The 20,409-nt window shown below is 35.7% G+C and overlaps 1 protein-coding gene across 1 annotated transcript; it reads left to right on the plus strand.

The window, feature by feature from the left end:
* The first annotated feature begins 10,629 nt into the window (after window positions 1-10,629).
* LOC141597260 (vacuolar protein sorting-associated protein 25) lies at window positions 10,630-20,130 on the plus strand. The gene is made up of 7 exons (XM_074417645.1): window positions 10,630-10,964; window positions 12,489-12,553; window positions 16,822-16,961; window positions 18,160-18,213; window positions 18,324-18,412; window positions 18,501-18,576; window positions 19,760-20,130. The coding sequence occupies exons 2-7, from the start codon at window positions 12,495-12,497 to the stop codon at window positions 19,879-19,881; spliced, it is 540 nt and encodes a 179-aa protein (XP_074273746.1). The 5' UTR covers window positions 10,630-10,964; window positions 12,489-12,494; the 3' UTR covers window positions 19,882-20,130.
* Window positions 20,131-20,409: the final 279 nt, after the last annotated feature.

Consider the following 20,409-nt stretch of genomic DNA (forward strand, 5'->3'; position numbering starts at 1 on the left):
TTTTAGTAATAAAGCATTTTTATTACAAAAACAAATCTTATTTAATCCTATTACAATAAGATATCAATATTCTCTCTCACAAGTAAATTGTTCAATTTTAAGGAATTTATTACCTTATATTGTCATACAATTAATCAATTTATCCATTAAGGGAATTGTCCTTTAGGTGTGACCTTAAGGGATCAACTGACCATCACCGTCATACGACAGTAATGTCAAACTCTAGTCAGCCAATCATTACCGATTAATAATGATCAGTTGATTATATGATAAATCATCCCTCACGTATTCTTAATATGAGATTTAATTATGATATTAAATCATGTGATCACACTATTGTTGAGGACACATTTTCCAACAAATATAGCCTTGCAAGTCCTAGGAGGAGCCCCACGACTCTCCATTGCGAAGACAATCTCGCTGCCAAACAATCCGCTCGATCTGGGCTGAAAACAAGCGTCCTGAGCTTCAACCCGAGCGGGTAGAGATTGACCCGAGAGGGTTGAGGCACAACTCGAGCGGGTTGTCCTTGACCCGAGCGGGTTGAGCTGCAGAATTCTTTTTCTTGCTTTTATGCCTATGATGCCTTCATATACTCTTTATTCCTATCATCCTTGGTCATCATTCTTGCCTCCCTGTCATACTAGTCCATCTAAGATCATCAACAAGCTTCCGAATATGCACGAGAGACGGGAATTCCGCCTCATTATCTTCCTTCTTACAAGACATATAAAATGCACTAGGAAAGCAAATAGGAAGCAAATGACGAATAAAATGGCTATGAAATGCTATATTAGTATGCAAAATGAGGCTTAATTAGGGGACTAAATGTGCGTAATTATGATTCACATCAATAGCGCGAAATTCCTCGGCGTAGAAGACAAGACGACGGTGCAGTGGCGGTGACTCGGGTGAGTTGGTGAGTCGGAGAGATCAGGTGTTGGGTTATTTGGCGAGTTTGAGTGAGTCGTATTACCGAGTTAGTGAGTCGGGAGGTGTGAGAAGAGTAGGGCAGTGTGTTCTCTCTCAAATTGATTTCCTCACCTCATAATTATTTTCCGTAATTGTTTTCCCCCAAATTAATTTTCCCCTAATTTTTTTTCGCCCAATTACATTCCTCCAAACTATAGCAAGCAGCCAACCAATCTATAGTTGTAATGTTTTCAACATTTCCTCTCAATTGCTAATTACACGAGAAGGAGTCATGCTGCCATGTAACTAATATCAATGGAAATGCTAGTGTTATCTGGCAAATTTGCTTCCATATTGCGGGATTTTACTCGGGTCGAAAATAAAGTGAACTTTCGACATAATTATCTACTATCTACACCATAGCTGCAAGTTTGACATTGGTAAATTTTCTGCTATTATTTATGTACGGTATCTGTATAATAGGTGAACATGGAACATTGAATATGGGATGAATAAGAATTTCGGGTTGAATCAGATTTCATTTTATATGATGGTGGAGGTACCCTCTTAACAGGAAAGATCGAATCTGGGCAGAAAAGAGGGAACTAATAGAGACAGGAGATTGAAAGGATGGAGAGAGAAGGATTTTTTGAAGGGAGAAGATGAAGAGAGTGGAGAAAGGAGATGAATAGCTAGGTTGTGTTCATGATAGTAAGTTGGATTTGTTTGTCAATTGTTAATTAACACTACAAGAAAAACTAAAACAGGCGACCGAAATTTGGCGACTGATAATAGTAGTCGCCAATTTGGCGACTGATTAACAAATTAGCGACTGAAATCAGTCGCTAATTTGGCGACTGACTTTTTTAAAAAGGGAATCAAATTTGGCGATTGATTTTTCAGATTTGGCGACGGATTTCAGGTAGTCGCCAATTTGGCGACTGAATTTCAGTCGCCAAAATGAATTTCAGTCGCCAAATTTTTTTATAGAAACCAGATCCTCCTCTCTCCTACTTTACTCTTTCGAAACAAAAAAAAGGGAAGCAGCGACGAGCGACGAACATCGACGACACAACCACACTTCCACCGCCACTTCCACCGCCATTTCCACTCTCTTTAATTAGGTTAGTTTTTTTGTTTAATTTCAGTTTATTTAGTTTAATTTGTTAGATTAATTTGTAGCTAGTTTGATTAATTTGTGGTTAGTTTGTTAGATTTATTTGTAGTTAGTATGTTAGATTAATTTGTAGTTAGATTTAGTTTAATTTGTGTTTGAATTAAAAGGGAATGATTAAGGGGGTTTGTGTTTAGGTTTAGGGTTATGGGTGGGGGGTTGGTCGGCCGTGGGTGGCGGTTGTCGGCCGTGGGTGGACCGTGGTGGGCCGTGGGTGGGGTGGGTTGTGGGGTGGCCTTGGTTGGGTTGTGGGTGGTGTTTGGTGTTGGGTAGCTAAGTGAAACCGTCTCATTATCATTAGTATTAAGCTAAGTGGAACCGTCTTAATTAATATTATTATTATTATTATTATTATTACTAAGTTAAGTGAAACTGTCTTATTATTATTAATATTAAGATAAGTAAAACCGTCTTTTGCATTAATGGAATTAGCTAAGTGGAACCGTCTTTTGGATTAAGAGAAATTAGCTATTAGCTAAGTGGAACCTTCTTTAGGACTTGATTTTGATAAATTTAGTTTGATAATTCATGTTATTGATGAATTGAGGTTGAATAACCCTGTTTTTTTTGTTTTTCTTTTCTCCTTTCAGGGTTGTCACCGCGCTGCTGAGCACCACCGTCCGCGGTAGCTGTTGCTTCTTGTTTTCTTTTCATTTTTGCTTTTACTTGATTATGTAACCTCCTCTTACCAGTTACCTTTTAAATTTACTAATTTTCGTTCAAATTATGCTATGGACTCTAGGATAGAAACATTTATTATGTTGTTGAATTGTGCTATTGATTGACTTAATTAATTTAGTACCAAGTGTTGTTGTTTATCTTAAACTTTAAATTAGTGTTAGTTTGATTTGATGTTGACTTAGTACCCGTTCAAGAATTACTCATTAGGAGTAATTCTTGAATAGTCCCTATTTTGGGACTGTCTTTGTACGTTTCAAGTCATTTAGGTAGTAAACACGTACTTGTGATTTATTAACGAGGAATGAGTTTGGTGGCAATCCCTTTAATGTTCTCCGAATACATGTATATGTGGAGTAATTAGTTATTCTACATTGATGTGTATTTGGAGAATTGAAGGGAATTGCTGCCGAATTTTTTCCTCATTAATAAATTACAAGTGTGTTTGCTAGTGACTTGAAACGTACATTGACGGGTTTAGGTTGGAGTGATAAGGACCCCATTCGAAGATGGATTACTTATTGACAATATTTATATATTGTTTTCATATGTTTATTGTATAATGTGGAGTATAATGTTTAAATTTTGTATGTAATATTATTGTTATTTTTTAAAAATGTTTAAATTATTGTGGGGTCTTCTTTAGATTAAAATGAAGAGATTGGAACGTTCATGGATGTATGAAGGAAGATTAGACCATTCCAATAAGAAAAGACGTCCTACCGCTAGATTTATAAAGGGTGTTAGCGAGTTTATTGAAATTAGTTATAATGGACGTGACCGAGCTTATAAAACTGTCTTATTCAAGGTTGACTGGAAGGATAATTTTGTGGCTGGAATGAGAGTACATGAACAATACAAGCTTGTAGAAGTGAATCGTACTAGAACATACTCTAAGTATGATCCATTTATACTTGCACATCAGGCTCATCAAGTGTATTTTGCTACTTATCCAAGCACAACAAATAATAGAAATCAAAATGCGTGGTGTGCAATCTTTAAGACAAAGGCACGGTCACAAGTTGATACAACTTTTTTCCAAGAAGAAAACGTTTCAAATGAAACACTTTTGTCTCCACCCGATGAAATCAACTATGAGCATGAGAATAAAGATGGTGAAGATATAGAAGAGGAAGAATATTATGATGTGGAAGAGATACTGCCGGGGGAGGATGAGGAGGAGGAGGAGGAGGAGGAGGAGGAGGACAGGAGGGAAGAAGAGGAGGACAGGAGGGGGGGAAGATGAGGTGAGGAGGAGAAAGGAGGAGGAGAAAAGGAGGAGGAGGGACGAGGGGTTTGGAGATGAAGATGATTATGATGATGATGATGAGGAGGAGGAGGAGGAGGAGGAGGAGGATGAGGATGAGGATGAGGAGGACGACGACGATGATGATGAGTATGATTAAATTGGTATAATTTTATATTCCTCAAGAGTAAATAATTAAAATTTAGAAGTCCGTATAATTTTCATTTATCATTATTGGTGTTAATTTTTATTTGTATTACTGCAGATGGCTGGAGCAGGTCGAGGTAGGAGGCGTGGAGGCGGCTCAGGTTCTGGACAGAGTACGCGTGAGGAGGAGGAGGAGTTTGTGCGTGAGGATCCGATGCAGACAGACGGTGACGGTGACGAGGATCAGGCTTACGCTACCGACGAGGCAGTACAGGTGCAGATACGGTACACTTCGGATCATCGGATGATACTTGAGCCGGTGGGAGTATGGTAAGTCTTATTCTTTATTAGTCTACTACTATTATTTATTTTTTTTGTAAAATAATAATTGTTTCTAATTTTACATGTTCAAAATAAATGCAGGTTTATGGACGATTGCGTGATACGAGGTGTAACGAAAAGCACGAAGACTAATTTCGTAGGTCCAATTCCTACACCGTGGACACAAGCTTCTAATGCACAAAAAGAGGCGTGGTTCAATAACTTTCGTGTATATATTTTCCGTAGTTCTTTGTTTTAGAAACCAAATAATTAATTTTGATAAATTTTTTAAGAACCAAGTTAGACTTTTATTTTATACTGATATGAAATTTTGTCGCCTTTTTTTTGTAGCAAGCATTTGCTTGGGAACCGTCTCAAGAAATGAATGTTCATAACAGGTACAATGAAGTCGGTACTCGACGATATCGGGACGTGATCTGGAAGACGGTCAGGCGCCCGAAGGAGCCAGACAACATGAAAGGTATTTAATTAACTTGTTTTATTTTTTGTATTAATTAGCATATACTCTCTTATATTATAAATAATATCAATAACTTATTAGTTATGATTTCATATGTGTAATTGCAGGTGAGAAGTATGAAGGCTTAATAAAGCATACCAAAAGTGAAGCTTTTCAGAAAAAGTCTAAGCAAGCATCCCTCAACAAAAAAGGAGGAAAGATAGATGCCGTGGTCGAGCCTACTCATTACGGGGGATCCCGATCGTTCTGGGATCGTGTATTGGGTGTAAGTTTGTCTATTATTTCACACTTTTTTTTGTTTTCAACATGTTTATTTTATATTAGATTTTTTGTTGATTTTCTAACATGTATGTTTTTTTTTCATTTAGGAAGGAAAGAAGAAGTCAAAGCCGGTTACGACGGTACCGGAACTGTTTCTGGACACGCATTCCAGGGTTGACCACAAAGGGATTAGAAGTTGGATTAAGCCAAAAAACAAGGAATTATATGTAAGTTTTCCCTAACACTTAATTTTTGTTAATTTATTCTCTTTTAAAATGTCTTATATAAGTTGGTTACCATATTAACTTACTACCATTTGTTTAATATTGTAAGATGCATTTGAACATGAAAAGCCGCCAATCCAGAAAAACCGGATAATGACATAAGGTTTGAGTTGGTGAATGGCTTCAAGAAAGGGCACGCGTATGGTACCGGAAGTTCAACACCGACTTTCTATGAGAACACGCGTAGGAGATCGACTTCAACAATTCCCAGCAACACGTATCAACCGGGAATTATTAGTCAACTTCAAACTCAAGTAAGAGAGCGTGATGAACGTGAAAGAAAATGTGATGAAGAATTCCGCCAAATGAAGGAAAAAATGGCAATGTTTGAGACTTGGTGGCAAGGTTGTAACCCCGGACCTAGACCCGACTACGATCCTTTTGATCCGCATGGTCCACAAGGGGGGAGTGGAGCCGGTGTTGTCTTCCAAGTAGTTAAGTAAGTTTAATTTAGCATGTAATAAGACTTGAACTTAAGAATATGTTAGCTTGGAAAACTTTCATTTTCAATATATGAAATGAAATTTGAGAAAATGTGTGGTGTTGGGTTGAAATTTGAAATGTATGGTGTTGCGTGTGTTGAAGTTTGGGATGTATGGCGTTGTGTAACTTCGGTTTGTATGCAGGTTGTAAATATTTGTCTAGCAATGAAAACGAAAAAAACCACAAAAACAATCAGTGGCTTTGGCGACTGAAAAGGCATTTAGCGACTGAATTTCAGTCGCCAATTTGGCGACTGAATTCAGGGTAGTCGCCAAATTGGCGACTGATATTCAGTCGCTAAATGCCAATTCCGTCGCCAAATTTGACTCAGTGATATTGGCCTAGTCACCCAAATTTTGCGACTAAAAGTCAATTTAGTGACTGAATTTCAGTCGCTAATTTGGCGACTACCTTGTTTCAGTCGCCAAATTGGCGACTACCATTTCAGTCGCTATTTTTATCATTTGGCGACTGATTTGTCAGTCGCCAAAGTTGGCGACCGACATTAGTTGCCAAAATTAGAAAAGGCGACTAATGTCTGTGACTGTCGTTTGGCGACTGAAATCAGTTGCCAAATTGATTTTAGCGACTGATTGCAGTCGCCAAAATCGATCGCCTGTTTTATTTCTTTTTGTAGTGTAAACGGTAATTAGATAAGGCTTGGGTCTTTGTTGTAACAATGGCGGGTGTTCAGTGAGCAAGTTTTAATTTGGGTGATTAGGAAAAAGTTATAAGATTTAGAAAGATGAAGAAGAAGAAAAATTAGAAGGAAGATTGGGACCCAAAAGGTCACTTGTTTAGAAACCTGCAGTATCAAGTCAAAAATGGGGTTGTCTACTAAAGTTAAATGACTTTAAAAATGAGATTTTTCTCCGGGGATGTAGCAAATTACCCTCATAACTTATGTATTGTGGGCAATTCAACCCCTTAAATTTCATTTGTAGCAAATTACCCACATAAATTTTCAAAAATGTGCAATTAAGCCCAAATTAATTTTTGTACCATTTTTTTAACTAAAACCTATTACTCCTATTTTCTATTATAAAAATCATTTTAAATATATCTAATAAAAATTAAATACAATATTTACATATCAATACTATATATTAATTCCAGAAACCAATGGACTTCAATGTAATTAAAGAAAGTTATACAAATTAATTATACTATATAGTTTTAAATCACTAGCACCGTGTGATGGACCCGATTGAGGGATCTCAATGCAAATATTACATAGTTTGGGTTAAAATTAAATTATATAAAAGCTTGATAATTTTCCTAAACATGGTTAATTTCCATAAAATAAAATAATTAATTAAGATGGTCAATTTCCTTAAAATAAAATAATTAATTAAGATGGTCAATTTCAAGGAGACTAAAGGAAAGAAGATGTTTAGTAATTTTCCTAAATATTTATAGAAGACTAAAAGATGACCAATTTCCTTAAAATAAAATAATTAAGTAGCATAAACATGCACATTTATGGTATTAATTATTATCATCATAAAATTATATATTAAATTTAAAATCTATGAAATTTTATTAAACTTTATAGTTTATTAGATTTATATATATATTTAAATTATTTAACATACAAAAATATAATAAGTAGGTTATAAATAATTCAAGTTAGATTCCATAATATATAAATTGCATAATTTTTTCAATTTGATTTAATGCATATATGCAATATATTTATATAAATATATAACTCTCTTAAAATTGCATGCCTAAGTAATAAAAGTAATTTCACAAGAAATAAAAGAATTGTAGTAACATTATTGGATATAGTTATATGATAGTAATTTACTCATTTGAATAGTAAAATTAACAATATTATCAAGGAGATTAGTGAGAGAGGGGTAGAAACAACAACAGGAGTAGTGAAATAATCAATATTAATGCGGCAATAGTGAAAGTAACAATAATTACGGCAGGAGTAGTGAAATTATCAATGTTAATGCAACAATGAGTGACAAAAGAATAATTACTTACGGAGGGTAGTGAAAGTAACCAATGATAATGGCCAAGTAGTAAAATGTTATTACTATGTGTCATTAGTAAGAGTGAAATATTAATAGCGGAAGTAGTGAATTTGTCTCAAAATTTATTTCATTGTAATTTTAGGATATGTTATAGAAAAATATATTAATGATAAATTTATGAGTTATGCAACTTTAAACACTTTAATTTAATGAAAAAAAAATTTAATGGTAGGTAGAGGTAGCCCGGGCGAAGCCGGGCACCAATACTAGTTCAATAAAAAATGTGAACCAAATTTAAGATCAGAAAAAATTTGGGCATGTAACTTTTCATTATAACTTGACTAAAAAATAAAAAATCTCATATTATGAATATTTTTTCACCAAAATACAAAAAAAAAAAAAAAAAAAAAAAAATTGAACATGCTTTCTAATAATTAGGAATTTTAGGATTAATATTTGATCAATAATTTATTTTGACTTTTAATAATAGTAAATATATTTAATTTAGTAAATTTCATTATTAAAAAATAAGGTATGTGGTGAATTGCACATTAAGGGCTTGCTTAGATTGAGGGCTTGCTTGGATTGAGCGTAAAAGGAGGGGAATAAATAGGGGAGTGATATGTGAGGTGCATTTTTCATGTTTGGTACGAGAGTAACTATTCACCTCCCAATATATTACCCTCATGAAGGGGTAATACATTACCCACCCTCCCTCCTGAGTAATGATTAAGGGAGTAAAACATCTCTTTCTTTAATCATTACTCTTATATGTCAAACCTATCATCAAAGAATTCATTACCCCTGCAGTTAATTTCCCCACTAATTATCACCCAAATAAAGTTACCCCCTTGATTATTCCATGTATTCTAGGCAAACCCTAAGAGAAACTTATGAGGCCTATTTGCTACATTTATAGGTTAAAGAGTTTAATTGCACATAATATCAAACTTATGAGAGTGATTTGTTATATTTCCCGATTTTTCTCAGTTAAATATTACTCCCTCCTATTCATAATAACTCTTCCTCTTTCCTTTTCTATTCATATAACTCTCCCCTTTCCTTATTAAGTAAAATTTTATACTTATTTTAATCACTTCACCCACAACAATACCCCACAATACTCATACTTTATCTTATTTTAATCGTCTTACCCCACAACAATACTTATTTTAATCATCTTACCCCACAATAATACCTTCACTCTCTCCAATTACCTTACACCACCACAATACCTTACAATAAAATAACCCTCCCCTTAATTTGCGTGCCCTTTTAAAAGGGGAGAGTTATAATGAATATGAGTAGGGATATCAGTGGGGCGGGTTTTGGCGGGTCTCGCCCCGCACCCGCCTCACTTGGGACGGGCGTGGGTAATGATTTGACGGGTCATGGGGCGGGGATGGGTTTCAAAAGTATCATTCGTCGCGGGTCGTGGGGCGGGGATGGGTATCACATGAAACCCGCCCCATACCCACCCCACCCCACACCCACCCCGCCTGCCCCGCTCCTCATGTCCCCGCTCCGCTTATACCCGCCTCACTCATCTCCAAATCTCCAACCCACCTATAATAAGTAGTAGTAATTATACTATAATAATAAAAAAAAAACAGCTACTCTCCTATAGGACCGTCCTATAGCATAGGACGGGTCCAATAAGAAAGCAGCCCAAAAGAAGAGTAATTAATTGTTAGGGTCTTGATTTTCGTAGTACACATTTTACTCGACGCAGTACACTGTTGACAATTTTACCCCTCTCATTTCCTCTTCCATTTTCCCTCTCTAACCCTTCTCTCTCTCTCTCTCTCTCTCTCTCTCTCTCTCTCTCTCATGTTTTCTCTCTAAATCAAAATATCAATTCATATCAACGCAGTACACAGATCAGTGTTATTCCTCTCATCAACAACGGTGCAACCGTGCAATTCATATGACTGGTGTTTGGAGCCCAGCCTTGCAATTTTACGTACATTGTTGAATTAAAAAAATATGCAGTATCGTACAGTAGTACGATGAGAAGAAAAGGAAAAAAAATAAACAAAACAATGACCGTCTGTGCACCCTCAATGACGACCTAATCTTGCCGGAGACCCACCCTCGTCGGCGACCCAACCTTGCTACCGTCTCATTCTCGCCGCCGTCGCCGTCCCAGCCTTGCCGTCTGTGCACCCTTACCGTAACCATAACCGTCTGTGCACTACGCTGACTTTTTTTATACAAAAAATTACAGAAATTCAATCACCATAGTCTCTATCCCATCTTTGTTTAATTGTTTTTTTTCCATTTAAGTTTAATATAATCCCATTAACTAATTAAAATTTCCAATTAATATTCCATAGTACATGATTAAAGATTTAAAGGGATATAGTACACGATTAAGTTTCCAATTAATCCGCCTAATTCAAAAAGAAACTAAATCATAAAAAATATTCAAATTAATAAGTAATATAGAATTAACAAATTAATTACCTGTTCGTCACTTGAATAATCGTTCATAATTGAAGAATATTAATGTGGTTAAAAATGGTTAAGGTTTCAATATTAGAGAGAAGGGAGAAAGAATTAGGTTTACTGTTTTTTTAGTGAAGGGCAAACAAATGGAACTTTTGGTGCAAAGAGTACTGTATTGAGTAAAAAACGTACTGCGAAAATAAATTACGTTGTTAAATAATTGATTGAGCAAAGTTGCTCCTGTCCACCAATCACCATTTCTCCAAAACAAAAAGCAACGACCTACCCACATCATCAACCGCCAAGACTTCATCTTCACTGCCCCCTCAAGCTCCACGGCATCCACCGCATCGTATCTACAACAATCGACCTAACCACCTTTACTACTCCACTCATTCTCCCTCTTCCGTCACCGAACCATCTCTCCTTCCTGAAATTAATTTAATTAAATAAGGAAGAACGCCGACACCACCGACGATCGTCCTCGTTCACCACCGCCCACCAACCGCGCGTCGTCTCACGCAGTTACCTTCATCTCTATTTTGTGAGTGGTTATTTCATTATTTGTCAATTTTCCCAACTCTTAACTCTCAAACCCTAAATCCCCAATTCAATTTTTATGTTTTTATCATTTAATTTGTAAATGGTAATACTTGAATTTGTGAAACTATTATCATAGCTTGTAAATTTAGTGCAGTTTAATTAGTAGCGTAATTAGGATTTGTAGTTAGGTGTAAAACTATTGCGACGGCCGTGCAACTGTGTTTAATTACTCTATATTATGATAATATTGATGGTTTTGATTGATTTTCCAGTTTTACTGTCATATAGCAATGAGAATAGAGAAGTTTTGGTTTTGTTCTACTTCCATATACCCTGGGCATGGCATTCAGTTTGATAGTACTTGTCTTTTGTCTTGGTAGATTAGTAGATTGATAATATCATTAAGCGCTTCCAAAACTTGATATCTTAGATTCACTCTTACATTTTGTGTTTTCATTGACGTTATTTTGATATGTAATGTTGACGATAAATTTATGTGATGAAATTTTATATTTTCTTGCCCTTTTTTGTTCTGTGTAATTCCTGTGTAATTCCTGGGTCCGTCACTGAATGTTTGCACTTTTTTGTGCTTACACCTTTTTATATACACAATTAAAAATTGAGGTATTGTCAATATGTTCTGGAGTTTATATCTTTCTGTAAGGTGCTCGTACCTTTCTAAATCATATATGGTGTTACTGCATGTATTGTACTCGTTTATTTCATCATCATAATTCGTCTTGTATTTGGAGTCATTAAAAGAGTTTGGGTTACAAGTTTACAACGTATAATTTGGAAAAAAGGTAAGTGCGAGTAGAGCTTAGAATAACCAATAATTGGATATGTCTCACACTAATTTAGTATGAGAGGGTTTCCCAGAAGACTTGCATGAGTGTTATCCTGGAGTAGTTAGTTTTGTATAAGACAATTTTTCACAGAAATAGTGTCGAACGGATCTAAATATAACCATAAAGTCACATAATTGGAATCCTTGAACATTGAACCCAAAACATTGCAAAGATTTAAGTCCTAAACTAACACTTTTTTCAATTTAAAAAATCAAGCTACATCTTACGGGTTAAACTACAATCTGCAATTGTTTCTATTCAGTATTCACCCATTTAGTTTTTCTCTCTTTCTTTTTTTTTTTTTTTTTTTTTTTTTTTTTTTTTTGTTAAAATTGTACTCCCTCCTAATCTAATTGTTGGTTCCTCTTTACTTTTCGATGCTAGTCGGGTGTTGGTTCCCCTTTCCTTGTTTGGTAAGTTTTGTGTGGTCCAAATTCTATTCTATGTGGGGTAGGGTGTTTTATGTGGTTCAAAATCATTTCCTTAATTTTGGTGCCCAAAAGAAAGGGAACCAACAATTAGACTAGGAGGGAGTATTACTTTTAGTTCAAATTAGATGTGGTGGAACTTGTAAGATTATTCTATGTCAATTTTATAGTGATTGTAGCTCATCAAAAAACTGTTCATTTAGGTTTTATGGTTAATGGGTTTGACTTTAATTTTTGTTCTGAGTTCAGGTACAGATGCAGAAATTGGGGGATTTCAAGCTGCCCAATTTCTTCAATTACCCACCATACTTCACGTAATTTCTTCTTGTCTTTGTATTTTACCCCTTTTTAATTTACTCAAGGTTTGATTGATAAAATTTACTCCTTAGTCCCAATCATTTGTTTAACTTTTTTATTATTTGCAAGGGTTAAGAAGTGAGTATTGTTAGATAAAGTTAGCTACTTAGCTTTTTAAAGAGCAAAAACTTAGTGAAATGGCCTCATAATGAACTCGGGTTAATTGTATAGGTTCTAACATTGCTCCGCCCCAGTCATTTGTTTAGCTTTGATTAATATATCTCCTACAAAGAGTAAAAAAGGTAAACAAATGACTGGAACGGAGGGAGTCATTTATTTAATTGTCTTGAAGCTAACCCATAAACCTTAAACACTAAAAGTCATCCGTCATACACACGAACTTCTAATTGTGTGATCAGTGGCGTAGTTAGAAAGATTGGGGTATGTGGTCTCAAATAACGTAAACATTTAATAAAATATTTTGTCCAGGTATCTTCTTCTATGAGATAATGTGGCCTCATATAGTAAAATTAGTGATCTTTAAATATATTTGCAGTACTTTTGTGGTATTGCACTAAAGCTATGGGTGGACTACGTTTGGCTACGCCACTGTATAACTGTGTGTAACCGTAGACTTCACCCACAAGAGCAGTGTTCAGGTGTGAGTAACTCATGTATATGGTTACATGGGTACGGATGGCAATGGATCGGGTTGGATCGGGTTTTGCGAGATCCAAACCCGATCCACTTATTTATTGGATCACCGATTCATATCCAAAATATTGAAATCCAAACCCAATCCATTATACCCTTTTCAAATCCATATCCGCTCCAAATCCATACCCGATCCACCATATAATCCAAAACCCCATCCAAAACTTGTTTTCGCCATATAAAAAATTCATCTAATACGACAAATTTGAAATTTCAAGCTTAATAAAGCCTAACTTTTCAAAAATATCTGAATGGATCAGGTTCGGGGTATGAATGGATCGGGTTTGGATTTGGTTCGGGTTTTCCAATAGTGGGTTTGGATATGGGTTTTTAAATATTGGATTGGCTTTGGGTTTTCAAAAGTTGGATTTGGATCGAACTTCTTCCTTCGGTTCGGTTTCGGTTCGGTTTGGGCCACTATTGCCATCCCTATACATGGGTGCCTCTGTGTTTTAAGTTGTGTGGGTTGATATTTTGAGTGTCTTGGAGTAGGCTGCAAGTGTTGATCGTCCTTTCTTAAACTTTCATTGAATTATCCAAATTGCTTTTTGTTGCTAATTACAAGGCTTCTTATTGATTATTTTCCAGTGTATCTTTTTCATAGGTCAATTGATCTCTAGGAGGTATGGAGGTATCGCTATACCTCGAATATGACTCCTGAGTAGTTTATACTTATACTGGAGCATAATTTGTTAGTTGTATAGATGGTCTTGATAATTGTTACAACTTTTCTTACCGGAGTAGATCTAATTTGGTGAATCTTGGAGAACTTCACTTAACTTCACGAACTTATCATGTTATTTCACTTCATAACTCCCATAATTTCTTTTTAGGGTTTTTCTACATGGTAACCCTATATTTTTTTCAAATTTTACATGGTAACCCTACTTTTCAGAGAACACACATGGTAACCCTCAACTCTGTTAATACGCATTGCCGTGACCCTTAACTTTTTTTCCGTCAGTTTTGTCCGACACACACAGACTAGAGGCAGGAGCGGTACGAAACTTCTTTTTAGATTTGTCCGTTAAGTATGTGACGTGACCAATTGAATTTTGAGATTTTCTACAAGGTAACCTTATATTTTTAAAAATTCTACAAGTTAACCCTATTTTTTCTACATATCACATGTGCATAAAAATATAATCCCTTAATCAATCTTTTTTTCACAATTTTATTCGATTACTCCTAAATTGTCAGATCCACCCTCATTACCCTTTAATTAACTGAGTTTTTAAAGAAAAATCCAATAAGAACTTTGTTCGATATCAAAAAATTCCCAATAAGATATTCTAAATACCAAGTAAAAGTACTCTATTCCGAGCATTATAATAATCAATCCCAAATTTGATTCATAGGGTTAATCTAATTAATAAACTTTTGTTTTCAAAACCTCATCAAATACGACAAAATTGAAAATGTTGTAAACACAATAATAACTTACTTCAATTATTCGACGAATTGACACAATAAATTGACAAAATAAAGTTGGGTAAAATTAAGGAGTGGATACTCATTTGTAAACATTGGACTTAATAGTGGATTTCTTTGTTAATTATTGAACCCGTTTTTTGGAAATTTATGGTAATGATACCTTAAAGAGATGATGATATCAAGAGTTGACGTTTTTTGGAGTAATCGAATGAAAAATGTACTAAGAATGATAAATTTATGAACTAAGGAGAATTTTTAAGAGTGTTTCTCTTGTAGAAAAAAATAAATAGGGTTATTTTGTAGGATTTAAAAAAACAGAGTGTTACCTTGTAGAAAATCTCAAAATTCATTTGGTCACGTCACATACTTAACGGACAAAATTGATGGAAAAAAAATTAAGGGTCACGACAATGCGTATTAACAGAGTTGAGGGTTACCACGTGTGTTCTCTGAAAAGTAGGGTTACCATGTAGAATAACCCTTCTTTTTATGTTTGGTTTGTGTGATGAATTAGTTCAGATTTCAGACCCTTTGGGATTGTGTGTTACCTAGTGATGCACAACACATTCAAAATGATAGTTTCGATTAACACACAAAATAGCATGGTAAGGCACATAGAATTGAGTCATTTGGTGGGAGTTGGGAGATTGAGAGTAAGGAGCATGCTTGTAGTGTAAACTCAGATACTTAACATAAATTGACAAACTCAAAGCTCTCGGGATTTCAATGAACTTTACAGCTTAAGGAAAAATAGCAAATGGACTCCTAAAATCATGAAATTTGGTGACAATTAGCTTTGATATTTTAACTTAATACTGGTAAAATTTGAGGATTTTTAGATGACTAGAAGTATTTTTAAAAATTCACACAAGACAGACTTGAATGACTGGTGACTGGTGACTGGTGACTGGTGACTGGTGACTGGTGACTGGTGACTGGTGACCTGTGAGACTGTTGCCTGTAGTTTGAAGCTAAGGACTGGGATATAATTATCAACTTAGTTTCTAATCAAGCACAAGAAACCAGGTTAAAAATTTAAACTACAAGCACAGGATGTCTGACATCCGACTTACAAGTTACAACTACAGCAAACTGCATAAGTTGATAAGATTTAAAATGAGAGAATTCTCAGGTTTTTGATTTCAAAATAAGCTCCTCTAGAACAGATGGAGAAGGGGTCCTTATATAGGCCTCTTCTGATTGTTTCAGTACAAACAAACCCTAGAGATCTTATCTAAGGACCAGGATTGTCTTTAGGAAGCAAACAAAACAATGAAAAATAAATTACAAACGGTTATAAACTGAATTAAAGCAAGCTGAAATAAGAACAAAAGAGGTGCAGGCTTGATAGTGACTCCTTGGCTGGAATTGCAAGGACTTTTGGCTCTGGTCCTTTGACTGAGGCTCTAGGTTGTATCTGAAAGTGTTGAAACAAAGCAAATGGTCCTTGCTAGCAGCTCCTTCCTTATTTAGCCAGAAATGGCAAGTTACTTTATGCAATCTGCCCTTTACTGCAACTTGGTGGTTTTCTGTGGAATGCATTGAGATTTTTTCGTGCCTAGTTGAATAAGGTCTCAGCTGGTCAAGGTGGTAGCTGGTAGCTCTGAGAGTTGGGCTTGAACTGGTACTTATGGACTCCCAAAGCTGGACTGACAGTGGCTGAGGTCAGGACTTTGTTGTTGTTGCTCTGTGGGAGCCTAGGCTGTGGCAGTGTGGCCTGCTTCTGAGTCATCACTGGCCTGGCCATTGGCTCCTGCTGCAATGCTACAATATCGGTTTTATAAAGTACACAGCTTAGATTGAGCGTCACATTTCTGAAAATGAGGGAAGATATTTTATTCTTTTGTTTCTGTGTGAGCTTTCTTTTTATTGTTAGAGCATTATGTTTTTAGTTGGTATTTTCATGAACATTTTGCAAGTATCCTTGACATGTTGACAAAGAGGCCATATCAGCGTCGTGTAAGATATTTTTCTTCGTCCTGAAACTATCCCATAGCTTCATATTGGAAGAAATGCATGATTAAGTTGAATATAGATACAACTACTCTTTCGTAAACAACTGATAAATTCATTTTTAACACGTACCAGATTTACATAATTTAATTGCTTTATCATATATTTGCGGTGGAGATTTCAGTTTGCAGCCAGTAAGAGAGACCAGAGAAAAGCAGATACAGCTCTGGAAGGAATTAATAGTTGAATTCTGCAAAACACAGAAAATATTTGTTATCACCCTTGAAGAAGACTTTCCATTGTTCTCAAATTCTATTATTGAGAGTAAGATTTCTTCCTTCCCATATATTCAATTTCATCTTTCTAATTTTTTGACATGTGCACTTAGAGATTATCCATTCAAGTAGTTGCAGACTTATTTAAATACTCTGACGCCACCTGAGGAGTAAAATTTATCGCCCTTCAAGGCTCCGTATTTTTTCTTAGGCTATATATTTTTCTTAGATTGATGTGCTTCTATCTTCATTTGAGTTTCTACCCTCTTGCATTAGCACATAGACTACACACTGGATGGGGAAAAGCGTAGTTTGTTTGCAGTTTCTGTGAGATATCTGTAATTAAATGATGTCCTTAGTCTGCTTTGATGTAGGGATATCATGAAGAATTCTGTGATAAGTTTTGGTCCTAGAGATAAAAACTTAAAACTAAGTGATTTCGGGCAATGAGATCATTGATGTCACGAGTTTTAGGTATTTTCCTAGGTCGATTTCATCTTTTGCTTGAGAAAAACATACGTTTACCAACTTATGGTCTATGTTACTTGCCTTCGGTTACAATTGTCCTACAAGGCCCATGCAGACGCCTTTGTGTTTGGGACTGACTTAACTACTTATTTTTTTAAATAAAGTGTCTTGGTGCCGGGTGCCCTACCTTTGTTGAGTGTGAGTGTTCAACGCGGGTACTTGAGGGAAGATAAAAATGAAGTTACACCAGTCATCCAGCCAATGTTCACTCATTTCAGTTTGTAGATCAATCAAACGTTGCATATCAACCTCTTGAGCGAATCATCACTTGTCTTAGGTGTTCTTTTACTTTTTTGCCTTTTTATTGCCACTGACTTGCACCATAAAGAAGCTGGTCATAAATTGTGTAGCTTCTTAGTAATGAAAGAGCAAAGAAGTGTGCTAAATGCCTTACTCCACTCGTTTATAGCAGCCGGAACATTTCATAATTCTACTTGCCCCTTGCAGCTGACTTAGCGTAGCATTGCTCTTGTATGGTTTATTTTCTTATGCATCGTGTATTTGAATTAACTGCATGAACCATCCTTCTCTGTTGTGATTGGTTTCTAGTATCAAGAACCAGAAACACCCTGACCCCTCTGTTCCCCATTATTAAATCAGGTGGGTTTTTTTTATTTGTTTTTCGAGGACAGGGGTAACGGGAGGATCATTCAATATGTTTTTTTTTTCTCTGACTTCTCAGTGACAATTGACCTATCTTTTTCGGTTGGTTAGTGCAGGATCTCTTAGCCATGAAGCAAAGGAAGCATTTTTGTCAGCCTTAGTTGCAGAAGGTTTCTATTTGTATTGCTGTTTGTAATTACAAATTTTTATGCTGGCCTGAAACAGCTTCACTGGTTATTTTGGTCGGAGATGTAACCTTACCCTGATCTCTTTTACATAGGCCGTGCAGAATGGATGGACAAAGGCCATAGGAAGTGTCTAGTTCTTTGGCACCGAATTCAAGACTGGGCAGAAATTATCTTACATTTTGTGAGTGAACGATTTATTCTTTATTCCAGTTGGTTTTATATCCCGTTTGGTGCAACTTTGTACAGGGTCACATGTTGTGTCATTCCAGGTGAAGGATAATGGATTAGAGGACAGTGTCATGACAGTTGAAGAGTTGCGAACTGGGGTTGAGTCCCAGGGAACAGGTAAACAACAACGAAACCTTTTGATGTTTGAGTATATGATAGATCACTTTTAGGGGGTGATATTTATTGTACTGCTGTTAGTATGGCCTCTAAATGTCTTCCTCATGAGAAAACATGTTGGTAGTCTCATGCAGTGACTTTGTCAAGTCATCATCTTCAGGACATCAATGGCTCATCTTTCAGTCCGTTGTTGCTCACATAGATTTGGTGGTAATAATGTGGCCCATGCTTTTGCTAGATTGAGTCGCTGTTTAGAGGAGGAGAGAGTTTTGTTTAGTGAATGTCTGGCTTAGATTATATCTTTTGCAAACTCTGGGTAGTTGAATTGCTTAGAATTCCCCATCAAAAAAAATGTGAATATAGATGGCTTAATTTAAACATCTCACATCTTTTATAAACTCCAATTTGACTCCAAGCTGTAAACTCCAAGATTGGCGAAACATTCCCCATATATGTAATCATTATTTTTGGCTTATGTACCCCCCTCTTAAAAACGCTTGTATGTGCAACATTTTCCAAAAACCCAAAACCACCCAAGTCAATATTCTAGTGTTTATCATTTGAGACACCTGCATAACAATTTTTTTGTGGCCCTTTCTTTTTCCCGCTTAATTTTGCGATTAACACAAAATATCTTTTAAGAGGTAGAGTGTTAAACAGATGATCAGGGGAAAAATACGAAGTAACGAACTTCTTGTGTTCTTCGGCGGTTAACTCGGGAAGGAATTTGCAAAAGTTAGAAGTGAGTGTTAGACAAAAAAATTGTTTTACGTGGTGATTCTGCAATATTTTGATTAAGAGGGACGTGTCGCTTTTGGAATTCGAAAGTAAGTATTTAGCAAATATCACCGATCTTTGTAACATGCATTACTTCCAACATCTCAGGATTTTATCTTAAATGACAAAGTTATACAAGAGTGTGGGCAAATAGCGCTGCTACTGTAGCGCACATGATAGGCTCGAAATGCACTATTTTTTTTGTGAACAGTAGAGTGTAGTTTAGGCTGTTTAAGATGTATAGATATAGATATAAGGATCACTTCCAACATTATACATAAAAATGAGTGGTTTACAAACAGTGATGGTTGGTTTACCTAATATTCACATCGAAGAATCGTATTTGCTTTCGAGAGCAAAGTTTGTGTTTGTGATGTCTTGCTTATATTTGTATTATGTATGTCAGAGCTCCATGGGATGGACCGCACCGTCCTAATGCGAGCGCTGAAGCTTCTAGAGAACAAGGGCAAGCTTGCTATCTTTAAAGGATCTTCCACTGATGATGAAGGTGTCAAGTTCTCTGCCTGATTTTTGAAGATTGTTAGTCATCTTAAACAAAGAAACTCTGGTTTGTGAGATTTTTAAAATGGTTTCGATAATTGTGATCTATATACGGATGGTAAACTACTCATTGGGAGGGCAAGTTACCTTTTATATGCGACATTGTAGAATTATGCTACTTTTAAGATCCCTTGTGCTTCATTTAGCTTTCCTCTACTCCCTATCAAGTCGATAGACGATTTCATTGCCTAATGTATTTAGTCCCCATTTGATCAATTTTGGCTAATATTTTCCCATACTTTACATTATACAATAGTTGCAATATTTTCACCAGCGAAGTTGAATGAGGAAAATAAATTTGTGATTATGACTTTTCGTGAGTCTATTATTACGGCATAAATAAGTTGAATGAGGAAATTAATGAAGAATTTACGACCATATTTGATTTGCATACCCTTGCTATTAAAGGAGTATCTAGATTTAACACATCTGTAATTATTAGCACGGGGTTTATCTACATGGTAATCCTGTATTTTTCCAGATTCTACATAATAA

Source organism: Silene latifolia, chromosome 8, assembly GCF_048544455.1.
Source record: "Silene latifolia isolate original U9 population chromosome 8, ASM4854445v1, whole genome shotgun sequence".
NCBI classification, from domain to species: Eukaryota; Viridiplantae; Streptophyta; class Magnoliopsida; order Caryophyllales; family Caryophyllaceae; genus Silene; species Silene latifolia.

What these genes read in the sequence shown, in the direction of transcription:
- LOC141597260 (XM_074417645.1), top strand. Translation starts at nt 12,495, where the DNA reads ATGCAGAAATTGGGGGATTTCAAGCTGCCCAATTTCTTCAATTACCCA. An exon ending in CTCAAATTCTATTATTGAGA is followed by an intron (nt 16,962 to 18,159) that starts GTAAGATTTCTT and finishes TGGTTAGTGCAG; the next exon opens with GATCTCTTAGCCATGAAGCA. An exon ending in GTCAGCCTTAGTTGCAGAAG is followed by an intron (nt 18,214 to 18,323) that starts GTTTCTATTTGT and finishes TCTTTTACATAG; the next exon opens with GCCGTGCAGAATGGATGGAC.